This window comes from Cebus imitator, unplaced genomic scaffold (genome assembly GCF_001604975.1).
Source record: "Cebus imitator isolate Cc_AM_T3 unplaced genomic scaffold, Cebus_imitator-1.0 Scaffold148, whole genome shotgun sequence".
Classification (NCBI taxonomy): Eukaryota; Metazoa; Chordata; class Mammalia; order Primates; family Cebidae; genus Cebus; species Cebus imitator.
Window position 1 is genome coordinate 4,682,535 of NW_016107463.1, and position 17,750 is coordinate 4,700,284.

Sequence of the window (17,750 nt, forward strand, 5' to 3'; positions counted from 1 at the left end):
CTCATATTAGTAATTCTCAAATATGGTCCTCAGACTACGCAAGATCAACTTCTTCATTTCACGTGAGAACTTCTTCGGAACGTAAAATTTCAAGCTATACCATAGCATACTAAACCAGAATCTCTGGGTGGGGGCCAGCAGTCTGTGATAATAATTCTTCCAGATGATTCTAATGCAGCCATTTGAAAACCAGCACTGCTATAAGTCATTAGATCATTTAACTTCTCCTACTTCCAGATACTGTCAGATGTGACTTATAAAACAATCTGTAGTTTATATTTTCTTTATATAAAATAAAGAGGTTAAAGAAGTTACTGAATAGTAGAAACAATTAATTGAAAATTATTAGGTTGGTGCAAAAGTAATTGCAGTTTTTGCCATTAAAAGTAACGGCAAAATACATGATTAGATGACTACTTCGATTTATAAATAAAATCTCTGCTTTTATCTTTTTGTCCAGTGACCTAATATTATTTTATTTTAATTAGCTGCAGTTAAAAAAAACATAACCAGACATTAGCAAGGTTTATCAATAATGAATTCCATAGTTATTTGAGGATTTAACTTACTGTGTTCTTCCTACTTTATATTAGACACTTAACATAATAACTGAATAAATTATCATATTCTTTATTTTCTATAGCAGTGATTCTCAAAATTTAGCTTCATCTGAATTACCCTGGAAGGTTTGTTAAACTGCAGACTGTGGGCCCCAACCCAGAGTTCCCGATATGGTAGATCTGGGGCAAGTCCCCCAAATCTGCCTCTCAGATGACTTTACAGAAGGCGCTGAGACTGCTAGAATTGGGACAGCACTTTGAGAAACACTACTCTAGCCCAGATCTCAAGACAGACCTACAGACTCTTTCTGCACTGACGAATTCCTCTCTTCTATGAACTACTATAGCATTGTAAAGCTTTTCACTTAGCACTGAATTTTATTATTGCTAGGATGTTCAGCATGTGTGTTGTTTATATATGCTATTTGCTTGACTTGCACATTCTTTAAAGGTAGAAAACTTAATTTATATGAGTTTTTTTTAATCACCTACAATACTTAGACTAGAGCCAAACATAATATAGAACTACAGATACCCTTCTTTACAATCATTGGAGCATACCAAGGAAGGAGGAACAGACTATTTATTCTTGTTCAGTTTCAAAGAGATAAAGGAAATGGGAAAAACATGTGTAGATAAAGTTCTACCATTTACTGTTGGACAATTATGCAGTTAGTTATTACAAGATAATGGCTAGTTACCCTTACCTAGGAATATTCCCTTCATTTTTTAATAATGGATTTTAATAATATTTCATCAAGAAATGAAAAGATAATTTCCACTTGGCATTTTCCTTGAAATAATCAAATGCAAGATAGAATCAGATTGTGAAACTAAGTATTCTAACCAGAACTTACCCTGATCACTTGATTGCTTTTATGACCTGGATAACCTGGTGCAGATCAATTTGTTTGGCATTTGAAAAAAGCATACAACATGGCCCCATCTCCAACTTAGTGTTTTTCTATTCTGTTATTAACTCCCTTCTTGGTATAATATAATTGAGAAAGTGTCATGCTTAACATTATTCCCCAATCAAATTTCTATAGCACAACAAAACAGTTATTGAACAAAAGGAAATTTAACTAAAACCAGACACGAAACTTGCAATGCATGTGTATTTCCTTTCACGCTATGGTCTCTGGTATTTACCCGTAAAAAACAAAAGGATGGAAAATAATTTGGTTTGCTTATAGCAATCCTGAAAATCAGGTGGGAGATACGGTTTACTGATCATGAAAATACAATTTAATTTTGAGGAAGATCCTTGCTTTGTTATCAAAGAAACACTTCATTTTGACTTTGATCTTATGGCATATTTCAGTCTTCATTTGTAAACAAATCTCTAGCATGACTGCAGATGTACTGAAGATGTAAGGGTGAAGAAGTTTCTCCTGGCTGGCCAAGTAAACAGACAGGACATTTGGAAGGCATCATGCACACCACTGAGCACACAAGCTAGACCTGCAACCCTCACTCTCCATGAAACTGCACATGTTTGGCTGAATCCCTTCATCCCTCTGAACCTGATATTGTGCGTAAAAGGCCATTAGTATTCCAAGCTTCTTCAATTTTGTTTTTTAAGAAAATAAAGTAAGAGCCTTTGTGAAAATGCCTTATGCAACTCTCAGCATAGAAAGGGAGATCCACTGCACCAAAAAGTTGAGGTTTTAACAATCCTTTATTCATGACGTATTTTCAGCTGTATTGTTTTCAAATAATATATGCTATTTCGATACTTGAACTGCTATAGTTTGTCATTATAATTCTGGCAAAATGAGTATTTTTAAACATAAGGCCAATTCTTCTTTATTCTAGTTAAAATATCATTAAAAACATTAGGGCCACCAGTTTCCTCATTATTTTCTAAACTAGGAGAGAATATTCGGGTATAAGATGATTTCCAACAAGTTGACGAGCAGACTTTTCATTGGTTGTTAAGTTACGGCTATGTCACCTTGGACAAGTTATTTACTCTAGTTCTTTGTTTCCTCATCTGTGAAAGGCTAAACTTTTTCCTCTTACAACTCATGATTTATGAGATTAATGAGAAAATGCACGTACAGTGCTGTAAAAAGAGCCAAGCTCTTGGAAAGTATCCAATGAGTTACGCCGTTTGTTATAATCTGTCCTTTCCTGTCTTTGCTTCTTTGCATATCCAGCTTAAATACCATATTTAATTATTCCAACCGCATTCTAACTAAAATTCTTGCCCTTTACCTCACTCTGCATCCACTGTGCTGGTTTATGCAAATTCCAGTGCTGAGTAAACCAAACTGAAAACAGCCTCAGCCTATGCTTATGTTCTAAGTATGGCTATGGAGGAAAAATACTATTACAATCATACAGATTATAACTTCCAGTTTTAGCTGGACTGCATGCAACTTCTATATTTCCTTTATCTCCTCTCTGCCACATTTTTTATGTATGTAGAAAGTTTCTGATACATAAAATATTCTCCAATCAACGAAAGCTTTTTTTCTCCTTTTCCCAAAAGGTTACAACTCCCACATTCTAAGAAAAAATGGGAAACAAACATTCTGCCACCAAACCAACAAACACACTTACATGCACTTGCACCCATCCATTCCTCTTTTATTTTATTACAGTAAACAGGGGTCCTTCATCCAATCTAAGATAATTCCTTATAACTCTGTTCTATATCCCATTCCTTCCCCTTCTCCAAATAAGATGGAGCTCCTCATCTGTATATAACTGCTTACTAAATATCTTCCCTTGGATGTACCACAAGAATCTAAAATCAACACGTTACGTTTCTCACTCCTCCACATCCCCAGCAGAAAACACACCAAGTCCTATGCAGTAATCTCATTAACTAAAGAAACTGCTAACTTCATTCTACATAAAAGAAGAGAAAATCTACAACTAGCAAGCCCAGCAAGTTACCTAAACATGTACAACTCTGCTTATTATTTCAGGTTAAAATATGTACAGGGTATTTCAAATTTGAAAAGAATTGGCAGATAATATCCCAACAAAACTACCAAAAGAAAAAAACCATAACTTTTCAGATTTTCTTCACACAAAAACATAAAGTAGAAAAAAACTGAAACAAAACACTGTAACCTGGATTAACAAACATTATACAAGTACTTTTATTTGTTAAAAAAAATTCAGAATGAAAATGTATTCAAGGAAGATATGAAATAATAATTTATTTAGAAATCAAAAAGATAAAATTGCCTCAGATAAGATGAGAATGATGATGATTAAATGACAAGAAACCAAGACAGAAGAGATTTAACTGAAAATTTAAAAAGGTAATGAGGAGAAAACTAGCAGAGCCAATAAAAATAGACTTTTGAAAGACATTAAAAGGATCAGAAATGATAGAAGTAGAAAACAAAGAAATTTCAACATATCTGTAATTGGAGTCCTTGAGATATAAACCTAAATAAATAAATAAATAAATAAATAACAGAACTTCTATTTAAAATTATAATTCGAAGGAACATTCCGGATAAAAAAAAAAAAAAAAAACCTGAATCTGCCTTTCCAAAGCTTTTTGGAGTAACAGATTTTAAATTCTGAGACATACACTATTAGACTTTAAATGCAAAGTTGTTTTGTTTTAAACCTTCATCTTCATATGAAAAAGAGTCCCTTAAAAATGAAAGACAATTATATTGACATCAGCAACATACATGATGGCGGTGTAAGCAATATTTCTAAGAAAAACAGTGAGACAAGGGTTTTATAGTTAACCAAGCTGTCATTCAGATAATAAAAGCATAGAAAAAAATACTAAATATGTTTATACATCATTCTATACTAAAAGTATAGAAAAACATGTTAAAATATCAAGAATTCAGAGTACTGTATTCAAAAGTCCTTCCAAAGGAGGAAAACCTTTGTTAAACCCAAATGATAACTGTGGAATATTGATAAAGATGCTGGTAACAAACACTGAGTATATTTAATTGCAGACCTGAAACAAAGGTAAAGTATAAAAAATAGCTTATAAATATTAGACAATCTGAAAAGGTAGAAATAACATAATTAAACAAGAAGAAAACAATAGGGAAAACATGAAACTATAATAAATTCATAAATTTCCACATAGATAATAGAGTATAATTTAAATTTAACACAACAAAGAATGGATGATTAAGGAATGTAAAGGGAGAATAACAGAATTCTGAAACTGTTATTTACAAGAAGTAGTAAAAGTGGTATAAAGATCACCAAAAATATATATATTTTCTTAAATCCCAAAAAAATTAAAAGCAGAAAAGAAAAAGACAACAAATCACATTGAGAAAGAAATATAGTAATTATAGCATAATTCACATAGTAAGATAAGAAAATTATATCATATTATGACAGAGATAAGACCAAACCTATGAGGCAATAGGTGAAAATAATCTATTAAAATAAAAATATTCTGATGGCTTTAAGAAGCAAAGACCAACTCCACACTTAATACAAGAGATACAGCTAAAACAAAGTGACTCAAAAAGCTAAAGTTAGACAATAGAAGGATGGGCAAAGGTGCAGCAAACAAATAAAAATAATCAGAAAGAAAACATGTAATCCTGATACCAGAGAAGGTAGGATTCAACTGAAAAATTATTAAAGGAAACAAAAAATATATTTTATAATGCTAAAGCCACAATTCAAAATGAAGACATAGTGGTTAAAAATATACATCTATACAATGAAAACATAGAAACCATAGTCATGAATCAGAAGATGAAAGAAAAAAATAGACAAAAATGCATGAATAACAGGACACTAATACACCACTCTCTGTTCAAGACAGGCCAAACAAAAAATTAAGTTATAGAAGATCTAAATAAGATATTTAATAAGGTAGTTCTTATGAATGTATATTGAGTTTTACACTCTGAAAATAGAGATTTACCTTCTCATATGCACAGGGAACATTCCTGAAAATTAAACATACAATAAGTCAAAGAGAAAAATTCACTAAAACTTATAAAGAAGAAATTATACAAACATTCTCTGATATAGTGCAATAATACCAGAAACTGGCAACAAAATCTAAATAAAAGGCTTTTTACCCTAAAAACATTTTTTAACTCTTTAAACAACTCTTAGGAAATAGAGAAATAAAAACCAGAATTGCAAAATTTCTTTTAAAAAAAGTTAATGAAAACACTGCATATCAGAATCAAGGGGATACAATGATGATAAAAATATTCATAATTTAACTACTTAGATAAAAAAACAAAAAAAAGAATGTAAATGAATTCAATTCTCAACTGTAAATGCTAGAAAAAAAATGTAGGAAAAAAGAATAAAGAAAGAAAATGAAAAAAATGTAAAAAAACATTTAATGAAGTAAAAAAATAAATTACAATGTTGGATCTGTGAAAAAATCCAACACAGGAAGGAAATCAGAAAGTTACACATAAAAGTAAAAAAAAAAAAAAAAAAAAAAAAAAAAAAAAAAAAAAAAGTAAAAAAAAAAAAAACAAAAAGAAAGAAAAGTATAGAGTGAAATGACTAAGGAAGAATAATCATTAAAACAGAGCAAACTTTTTAAAATTCATGAGAGGAACTTGCACCATTTTATACAAGTCACTTGAAAAATATAGATTAAATAATAGTTTCCTAGACGAGTGAAGGTTACTATTACTGACCCCATGAGAAAAAAGAATGCTTAAACAGACAAATTCCCATGGAAAAAATAAGAGAAAGTTACCCAAGAACAACAACAACAACAACAAAAGCAAGCTCATATGACAAAAGGGAAGAGTAGGAAAAACCCTGAAGAGCTTGATTTCAATTGTAAAGCATCAATAAGAAGCTATCATTACAACACACATAATATCAGGAAGGAAATACAGGACACTACTGCAAACCCACAGACATTAAAAGGACAAGAATAAGGCAATCTTGCAAACAAAATATGCCAAGAAATCTGCAAATTAAATAATGTAGACAAATTCATAGAAAGGTACAAATTGCCCAAGTTTGCTCAAGAAGAAAGATACAATCTAAATAGGTGTATTTTTAATTAAAATATTTCTTAGACATATAACACACCTACAAAGCTCAGGCCCAGAGGGCTTCACTGGAAACTTCTACCGAACATATAAGGAAGAAATGACACCATTCCTACACAAATGCTTTTAGAAAATAAAAGCCAGTATTACTTTGTTATTAAAGCCAGACAAAAATATGAAAAAAACAAAACTTCTGATCAATATCATCCATGAAAATAGAAACAAATAATATAAAATATCTGCAAACTGAATCCATTAATATATAAAAAGAATATTATAAGAAAACCAATTGTGGTTTATCCCAATAATGCAAAATTAGTGTAACATACAAAAATCAATGTTGTATATTAAGAAAATATGAGAGGAAAACCATATAATCAAGTCAGTGAAGGCAGAAAAAGCTTTTTTTTTTTTTGCAAAATTCAACATCTAATTATGATATTTTAGGCTAGGAACAATAGACTAGGAACAAAAGAGAGTTTTCTCATCCTGATGCAGAGCTTCTATGTAAAACCAACTAACATTCAATGTTAAAAGACTGATAGTTTCTACCTAGAGTCAGAAGCAAAGCAAGAATGTATGCTCTTATCCCTTCTATTCGTTATTGTATTGAGGGCTTGTTTAGTGCAATAAAACTATTAAAATAAATAAATTTTATATAAATTAGTATAGAAGAAGAAAATTATATTTATTTGTAGTCAATATAATCATCTATTTAGAAAAACCTAAGAAATCAACAAAAAACTTGCAGAAACCAATAAATGAATTTCACAAGATTATAGGACATACAATCAATATACCAAAACTAATAATATTTCCATATGCTAGCAACAAACTAAAAATAAAATCTTGAAAGCCTATTTATGAGTATGAAAAAATATAATAAAATACTTAGATATGAATTAACAGAAGACTTTCAAGATCTGAAAACTATGAAACTTTGCTGAGATGAAATAAAGAAAACTCATATAAGTAGAATAATATACTATGTTCATGAATTGAAAAATTCAACATTTTTAAGATGGCAACTTTCCCCAAATTAATTTAAAGCCATAAAGATGCTCTTCCCTCTAAGATTTGGAGCTTAAGTCTACACCTTGATTAGGGCTTGAAGCTGGTGACTTGCTTTCAAAGAACAGAACATGAGATGAAAAAGAAGTAAGAAACTTTGTAAATACTGTTAAACAGGTGATCATCATTAATATCGCCAGTGAATATTCATCTGGATAGCATGCACATTCTGATATGATAAAAGGGCACTTGAACCCTCCATTATCCTTTTCAAAAAAAAATAATAATCTGAGTCTAATCATGAGGAAAGCATGAGAAAAACTCAAATTGAGTGATACTGTACAAAATACCTGGTTAATACTCTTCAAAACTATCAAAGTCATGACAAACAAGAAATGACTGATAAACTATCACAGATCAGTGGCAAACAGGAAGGCATGACAAATAAATGTAATGTGGTATCCTGAACTGGATCATGGCACAGAAAAAATACATTAGTAAAAAAGTAATGAAACCCAAATAAAGTATGGAGTCCAGTTTACAGCAATGTGCCAATATTGGTTTCTTAGTTTTGACAAATATACATAGTAATATAAAATGTTAACTTCAACAACAGTTGAATAAAGGGTATAGGGAATTCTCTACTATATTTTCAAATGTCTGTAAATCTAAAATTATTTCACACTAAAAACTGTGGTCAGGTGCAGTGGCTCATGCCTGTAATCCCAGCACTTTGTGAAGCTGAGGTAGGTGGATCACCTGAAGTCAGGAGTTCGAGACCTGCCTGGCCAACATGATGAAACCCTGTCTCTACTAAAAATACAAAAAAAAAAAAGAAAAAAAATTAGACAGGCATGGTGGTGGACGCCTGTAATCCAAGCTACTCAGGAGGCTGAGGCAAGAAAATGGCTTGAACTCAGAAGCCAGAGGTTGCAGTGAGCCAAGATCGTGCCATTGCAATCCAGCCTGGGTGACAATGGTGAGACTCTGTTTCAAAAAGAAAAACTTTAACACATCTCACAAGTTTTTTTGGTAAAAATTTTTAAGCTGATACTAAAAGTAATGTGGAATTTATGTAAATCTATAATATCCATTACAATTTGTAAAAAAAAAAAAAAAAAGTATTTGCACGACACAATTTAAAGGTTTATTTTAAAGCTATAATAATTAAGACTTGTTGAGGAAAGAGTAGAAGTATAAATTAGTGGAAAGAAATTAAGAATCTAAAAATAGTTTCACACGTTTTTCAATTCATATTTGGCAAAAGTGCTAATATAATACAGAGGGAAATGACAGTCTTCAATAAATGATGCTAGAATAACTGAATCTCCTATGGGAAAAAAAATGAACCTTGATTTTTACCTCACACCATAAACAGAAATTAATTCAAAGTAAGTCAGGAGGGAGGCAAGCAAGATGGAGTAGAAAGCTCTACCCATTGTCCCCCACTCCCAGGAAGAACACCAAGTTAACAATTATCTACAAAGAAAAAACACCTTCAAAGAACCAAAAATCAGATGAGTACTCACAGCACCTGCTTTTAACTCCATACTGCTGAAAGAGGCACTGAAGAGACAGAAAAAGCAGTCCTGAATTACCGACGCCACCCCTCCCCCATCCCCAGCAGAGGCACTATGCATTGGAAAGCATTTCTGGGCACTGGGGAAGGGAGATTACAGCAACAGTGAAGAACTGAACTCAGTGCTGTCCTGTTAGAGCAGAAAGAAAAACCACACCAAACTCAACTGATACCCACCCACAGAGGAAGTATTTAAACCAGCCCCAGCCAGAGGAGAACCCATCCCAGTGGTCTGAACTTGAGTGCCTGCAAACCTTACCACCAAGGGCCAAAGTGCTCTCAGTCTCCAAGATAACCTGAAAGGCACTCTAGGCCATAATGTCTGCAACTCATAAGAGAGGGCTGAACTAGGCCCAGAGACAGTAGACTGTGGGGGCACACAACATACTGAGACACACACAGGGGCAGCCAAGAGAGTGCTGGCAGCATCCTTCCCCTAACCCCAGACTGCAAAGCTATGGCTCCAAAAGAGACCCTTCCTTCAATAATAGTTGAGGATAGGAGAGGAAAGAGAGAGGAAGACTCTGTCTTGTATCTTGAATACCAGCTCAGCCACAGCAGGACAGGGCACTGGCCAGAGTCAAGAGGCCCCCTTTCCAGGCCCTAGCTTCCAGATGACATTTTTAGACACACTCTGGGCCAGAAGTAAACCCACTGCCCTGAAGGAAAGGATCCAGTCCTGCCAGCATGTGTTATGTGTTAACTGAAGAGCCCTTGGGCCCTGAATAACTAGCAGTGATATCCCAGTACTTTACCAAGGGCCTTGGTGAACCTCTGAGACTTGCTGGCTTCATGTAAGACTCAGCAAAAACTGTGGTGGCTACTGGGGTAAAACTACTTCTGCTTGAGAAAAGCAAAGGGAAAAGTAAAGGAAACTCTGTCCTCCACCTTAGAAACCAAAACTGTCACAGAGGAGTAGAGCACCAAGCATAGTCGGGGTCTCCAATTCCAGGACTTGAATCTTGAACAGCATTTCTGGACCTGCCCTGGGCCAGAGGGGAGCACTGTCCAAAAGAATGAGTTCCAGGCCAGGCAGCATTGACCACAAGCTGCCTTTTGAGACCTTGGGGGTCAAGGAAATAACAAGTACACTGAAAACCAAGAATATTATACACCGTAACTGTGGTGTATAAACTACTATTATTCTAAACAGAAAGACTAAATAAATCAAAAATAATAACTATAAAAACTTAACAAGACATAATCAGTACAATAAGACATAAATTGTATCAATAAAAAGTTAAAAAGCGGGAGGACAAAGTTAAGGCAAGTTTTTATTAGTTTTCTTTTTGCTTGTTTATTTATGCCAATAGTGTTATCAGTTTAAAATAACGTGTTATAAGATAGTATCTGTAATCCTCATGGTAACCTCAAACTAAATACATACAATGAACACACAAAAAATAAAAAACAAGAAACTAAGTCATATCATCAGAGAAAATCATTTTCACTAGAAAACAATAGGAATGAAAAAAGGAAGAGAAGACCAAAATACAACCAGAAAACTAACAAAATGGCAGGAGTAGGTCCTTATTTATAAATAATGGCATTTAATGAAATGAACTGAACTCTCAAATCAGAAGTCATAGACTGCCTGCCTAAATAAAAAAAACAAGACCCAATGATCTATTGCCTATAATAAACACTTCACCTATAACGACATACATAGACTAAAAATAAAAAAATGGAAAAAGATATTCCATGCCAATAGAAACCAAAAAAGAACAGGAATAGCTATATTTATATCAGACACAATGGATTTCCAGACAAAAACTATGAGAAGTCAAAAGGGTCACTACATAATGATAAGGGGTTAATTCAGCAAAAGGATATAACAATCTTAAATGCACCTAACATAGGAGCATCCATATATACAAAGGAAATATTATTAGAGCTAAAGACAGCAATAGACTCCAATACAATAATAGCTGGAGACTTCATCACTCCATTTTCAGCATTGGATAGATCTTCCAGATAGAAAATCAACAAAGAAACACTAGACTTAATCTGCACTACAGACCAAACTAATCAAATAGATATTAATCGAACATTTCATCCAAGAGCTACAGAATACACATTCTTTTCTTAGCATATGGATTATTCTCAAATACAGACCATATGTTTGGTCACAAAACAAGTCTTCAAACTTTCAAAAAATGGAATAATATCAAGCATCTTCTCTGACAACAAAGTAATAAAGCTAGAAATCAGTAACAAGAGGAATTTTGGAAAGTATGCTCCTGAATGACCAATGATTCAATGAATAAATTAAGAAGAAAACTAAAAAACTTTTTAAAGCAAATAATAATGGAAACACAGCATATCATAATCTATGGGATACAGCAAAAACAGTAAGATGGAAGTTTATAGCCATAAGTACCTATATCAAAAAAGAGAAAAAAAGTCAAAAAAAACAATCTAACAATTCATCTTAAAGAACCAGAAAGGCAAGGGCAAACCAAACCAAACTAACAAAATTGGCAGAAGAAAAGAAATAATAAAGATCAGAGCAGAAATAAATGAAATTACAATTTAAAAACACAAACATCAATGAAACAAAAAGTTGTTTTTTTGAAAAGATAAACAGAAATGACAAATCTTTAGCCAGCACAACCAAGAAAATAAGGAGACCCAAATAAAATACAGTAAGAAATGAGAAAGAAGACATTAGAACTGATACATCAGAAACTCAAATGTTCATTAGTGGCTACTATAAGCAACTATATGCCAATACATTGGAAAATATACATGAAATGGACAAACTCCTAGATATACACAACCTACCAAGATTAAACCAGAAAGAAATCCACAACCTGAACAAATCAATAATAAGTAACAAGATCCAAGCTGTCATAAAAAGTCTTCCAATAAAGAAAAGTCTAGGACCCAATGGCTTCATTGCTAAATTTGACCAATCATTTAAAGAACTAATACCAATCCTATTCAAACTATTCTGAAAAATAGAGAAAGCAGGAACCCTTCTGAACTCTCTCTACAAGACCAGTATTACCCTGATACCAAAGAAAAAAATACACCACAAAACAAAACTATAGGCCAATATCTCTGATGGTTATTGATGTAAAAATCGTCAACAAAATACTAGTAAACCAAATTCAACAATATATTAGAAAGATTATTCATCATGACCAAGTGGGAATTTATCCCTGAGATGCAAAAATGGTTCAACACATGCAAATCAATCAACATGATACATCATATCGACAAAATGAAAGACAAAACCCAGATTATTTCAATTGATGCTGACAAAGCATTTGATAAAATTAAACATACCTTCATGATAAAAATCCTTAAAAAACAAGTTATAGAAGGAACATACCTCAACATAACAAAGGCCATCAATGACAAACCCACAGCTAGCATCACACTGAATGGAGTAAAAAAAATAAAAGCCTTTCCTGTAACGTCTGAAACATGACAGGATGCCCACTGTCACCACTGTTATTCAACATAGTACTGGAAGTCCTAGCTAGAGCAATCAAACAAGAGAAAGTTATAAAGGACATCCAAATTGCAAACGAAGAAGTAAATTATCCTTGTCTGCTGATGATACGATCTTATATTTAGAAAAACCTAAAGACTCCACCAACAAACTATTAAAACTGATAAACAAATTTGGTAAATTTTCAGGATACAAAGTCAACATACAAAACTCAGTGGCATTTCTATAGGCCAATTATGAACAATCTAAAAAAGAATTTTAAAAAGTAATCCCATTTATAATAGTCACAAATAAAATTAAATACCTAGGAATTAACTAGAGAAGTAAAAAATCTCTACAATGAAAATTATAAAACACTAATGAAATAAAACGAAGAGGACACCAAAAAAATGGAAAAATATTTCATGTTCATGGGTTTGAAGAATCAATATTGTTTAAATGTTCATACTACCAAAGCAATCTAAAGATTCAATGCATTTCCTATCAAAATACCAATGACATTCTTCAGAAACATACAAAAACCAGTCCTATCATTTATATGTAATCACAAAAGACACAGAATAACTGAAGCTACCCTAAGCATAAGGAATAAAAGTGGAGGAATTACATTACCTGACTTCAAATTATAGTGCAGAGTTATATTAACCAAAATAGCATGGTACTGGCATACAAAAAGATACATAGACCAGTGGAACAGAACAGAGAAGATAATCCAGAAACAAATCTACACACCTACAGTGAACTCATTTTTGACAAAGTTTCCGAGAACATACACTGGGGAAAAGACAGTTTCTTCAAGAAATGGTACTAGGAACACTGGATGTTCCTATGCAAAATAATGAAACTAGACTCCTATCTCTTAGCATATACAAAAATCAAAGCGAAATTGACTAAAGACTTAAATCTAGGATCTCAAGCTATGAAACTACTACAGAAAAACATTAGGAAAAGTCTCCAGGACACCGATCTCAGCAAATTTCTTCAGCAATACCTTACAAACACAGGTAACCAAAGTAAACACGGACAAATCATGTTGAAAATCTTTTACATTCCAAAGTATACAGTCAACAAAGTGAAAAGACAATCCATGGAACGGGAGAAAATACTTGCAAACTACCCATCTGATAAGAGATTACTAACCAGAAAATATAAAAAGCTCAATCGACTCTGCAGAAAAAATTCCAATAATCCTGTCAAAAGATGGGCAAAATATTTGAATGGACATTACTCAAAAGAAGACACAGAAATGGCAAATAGGCATATGAAAAGATGTTCATCATTGATAATCAGAGAAATGCAAATCAAAACTGCAATGCAATATCATCTCACCCCAGTTAAAATGGCTTTTATCCAAAAGACAATAACAAATGCTGGTAAGGATGTGGGGAAAAGGGAACCCTTGTAAACTGCTGGTGGGAATGTAAATTAGCACAACCATTATGAAGGCAACTTTGAAGATATCTCAAAAAAATTAAAACTGGGCTGGACGTGGTGGCTTATGCCTATAATCCCAGCATTTTGGGAGGCTGAGTCGGGTAGATCACCTGAAGTCAGCAGTATGAGATCAGCCTGGCCAACATGGTGAAACCTTGTCTCTACTAAAAATACAAAAATTATCCAGGCATGGGTTGGGAACCTGTAATCCCAGCTACTTGGGAGGCAGGAGAATCGCTTGAACCTGGGAGGCAGAGGCTGCAGTGAGCCAAGATCATACCATTGCACTCCAGCCTGGGCAATAAGAGCGAAACTCCATCTCAAAAAAACAAAAAGAAAACTAAAAATAGAGTTACTATATGATCCAGCTGGGTATGTACCCAAAAGAAAGGAAATCTGTATATCAAAGAGATATCTGAACTCCTATGTTTCTTGCAGCACTTACAATGGCTAAGATTTGGAAATAACCTAAGTATCCATCAACAGATGAATAGATAAAGAAAATGTGGCACATCTACACAATGGAGTACTATTCAGCCATAAAAATGAATGAGATCCAGTCATTTGCAACCACATGGATCAGAGTAGAGATCATTATGTTAAGTGACATAAGCCAGGAGCAGAAAGACAAATATCACATGTTCTCATGTTTTTGTGGGAACTAAAAATCAAAACAATCAAACTCATGGCATAGAGGGTAGAAGGATAGTTACCAGAGGCTGGGAACGGTAACTGTCAAACCATGAAAAGACATGGGGGAACTTTAAATGCATATTGTTAATAGCAAGAAGCCAATCTGAAAAGGCTATATAATGTATGATTCCAACTATATGATATCCTGAAAAAGGCAAAACTCTGGAGAGTAAAAAGATCAACGGTTGTCAGTAGCTGAGGAGAAGAAAGGACCAAAAGGTGGAGCTTGCAGTATTTTTAGGGGAGTGAAACTATTCTCTATGATACTACAATGTTATTTTTGTGAAATATATACATTTGTCAAGTGTACAATACCAAGAATGAACTCTAACATAAACTATGAACCTTGGGTAACAGTGATGTGTAAACTGCAACACATGTACTAGTCTGGTAGGGATGCTGATCCTAGGAGAGCCTGTATGAGGTTGGGAAGTGGCAGGGTGTGTGGGAATACACTGTACTTCCCATCCAGTTTTGCTATAAACCTGAAACTGTTTTTAAAAATAAAGTAATTTAAACAAAAAAGTAAATAGCCTTTTTTTAAATTTGTGAATGATTTTCATTAAAAATTTACAGACAAGACAGATAAACTTCACTGTTGTTAGGAGACCCACACTAATTAGAAAATAGGAGGCATAACTGAGGTTAAATACGAAGGGTGGTATGAACCTATAAGGAAGGCAAATATTAAGAGTGAGCTGACCTCAAAATGTTGGACGTAATGATATATCTATACAATAAAATACTGTTAGTATTAAAAAGGAATGAAGTACTACCCATACAAGTGAAAGCTTGGGTGACCCACAAAAACGTCATGGTCATTGAAAGAACAAAAGACCATATATCATATGTTTCCATTTATATTAAATGTCCAGAATACACAAATCTGCGGAGACAGAAAACAGAGTAACGCTTGCTAAGGGTATAATGTATGGGGTAGTAGCTTGGTGAGAAATGGAAAGTGATCACTAAATGGACATGGTGTTTCTTTTTGGGATAATGAAAATGTTCCAAAAACTGCCTCTAATGAGGTTTCATAACACTGTAAATATAGAAAGACTGTTGAATTCTACACATTAAATGGGTGAATGTTACAGTATTTCAATTACATACCAATATATCTGCTAGAAAACAGTCAACTGATGTTTACATTTGCAGGCACAGGAAGGCACATACTACCTGGACTAAGACTAAACAGGAATCTTAAAGCTGTGTTCAAATCAGGCAATGAATAAAAGAACTAATCCCTTATTCAACACTTATTCTTTGCCAGGAGCTGTGCTGGGTGCTTTATCTTGCTTAAGTCCCTTTCATACCATTCTAGATAGGTAACATTTACACTATTTTCGAAATAGAAACTGAGTGTCAAAGTATTTGCCAGAGAACATGCAGCTCGTTAGAGAAAGTCATCGCAAGTTGAAAATCCAATTCAGTTCTATTCTCTAAGGTCTCCTGCCCCCCAAAAAGAATAGTCCCACTTCTTGGGGCAGATTGGCTTATGCTAACAAAGGACAAAAAATTAATTAAAATGAATGCCTAGGTTGTAGGCAAAGAAAAAAAACCTGTGTTCTCTCGCATAGTCTAGATTATTAACTTTCTAAGAGTAGAGGCCGTGATGGCTTTATACTCTATATGTTAGCTTCTGATAAATATCAATAAAATCTGCTCAATTAAATAAATGAGAAAATACAAAACCAATGAAGCATAATTAACAAGAAGGGACAAAGGTCTTTAAATGAGTTTCCATATTTTATAGTCAGGTTATTACTGTCTTAGAAGTATTATCTCAACGTACACTCTTTGAAGAATCATGGATATTTGGAAAACCTTCATAGCACTTGAAGCAAATAAATGAATAATTTTTCCTTTGGAAAACACCTACAGACCAAGAAAATTTGGACTGAATTTCTGAGCAACTTTGGGATTCAGAAGTGACCATTAGAAAACAAAATAACATCCCTATGTCCAATGTTGGATTAAATGGCCTCTTCAACTCTGATGGCTTATACCAAGCTTCTCCTTAGGTATCCAAATCAGCAAAATTTTAACTATAAGAATATGATGGTGCTAATGGACCACCCCAAAGGCATGTACCCTTGAGTGTTTTCATAGAGAGAGAATTATGGACACGTTGCAGTTGCCCTCTTACTCTAATTCTCTCATGCCCATACCATACAACTGATAAAAAAAAAAAAAAAAAGCTAGGGTTAAGAAGACAGTTTCCCACCCCACCGAAATGTCAACCTTTGGAAGACAGAGATAAGAACCTCTGCTTCTAACCTGCCAAACAAACCAATCTGAAGGGCTTATCAAAGAAGCTCAACCTTATAATATCCTATGATTCCACTTCTGACACTTGAGAGTCCACAATAAACTCTAAAGAAATTCAGTATCATTTTTAAATTACTTGTAAAAAAAAAAAAAAAAAAACCTTTGGCTCATGAATTATGAGCCAATGTCACATATTAAAAAATTTTAATATTGGTACATTTTTCTTATGTTTACTCACAAGATACAAAAATCTTTTTGTTTTGTACTTTTTGTAAATACCTTAAAACCGGGACTACCCATTAATCCATCCTTTCCATGTCTTCCTGGTTCTCCCTAAAAAATAAATACATGTGTTTTATGTATTTTTGCACTAATTTTTCTCTTTAAAGAAAGATACTGTAAGATAGTTTTCATTTAAAGCAAAACACTAAGAGCTTTTTTCTATCAAACTCACAGCAAGTCCAGGAAGGCCAGGGAAGCCAGCATTTCCCTTTTCACCTTTTGCACCCTGTATTGAAAACAAACACTTAAAACACAATCTTTGCAATAATGTTTTCAAGTCCCAACCAAAACTTAAATAGAAAAGCTACTAAGTTAACATCATTATGTAGTAAAAATTCATGGAACTACAACTCATGTTGACTCTGTAAAGCATTCTTTTTCCAGCCCAGTAGATACAATATCAAGACATTAAAAATGTTGATAGATACAGAATTATCATCACAAGAAGCATCTAAACACAGAAACCA

At 33.4% G+C, this 17,750-nt stretch overlaps 1 protein-coding gene across 2 annotated transcripts in view; it reads right to left on the reverse strand.

Moving 5' to 3' along the window:
* The window catches only part of COL21A1 (collagen type XXI alpha 1 chain), a 191,064-nt gene that overhangs the window by 45,043 nt on the left and 128,271 nt on the right, over nucleotides 1-17,750 (reverse strand). For both annotated transcript variants that reach the window (XM_017542926.1, XM_017542927.2), the window contains 2 exons: nucleotides 17,456-17,509; nucleotides 17,281-17,334 (listed from right to left, as the gene is read on the reverse strand). In XM_017542926.1, coding sequence (XP_017398415.1) covers nucleotides 17,281-17,334; nucleotides 17,456-17,509 — 108 coding nt within the window. The remainder of the gene's footprint in view (nucleotides 1-17,280; nucleotides 17,335-17,455; nucleotides 17,510-17,750) is intronic.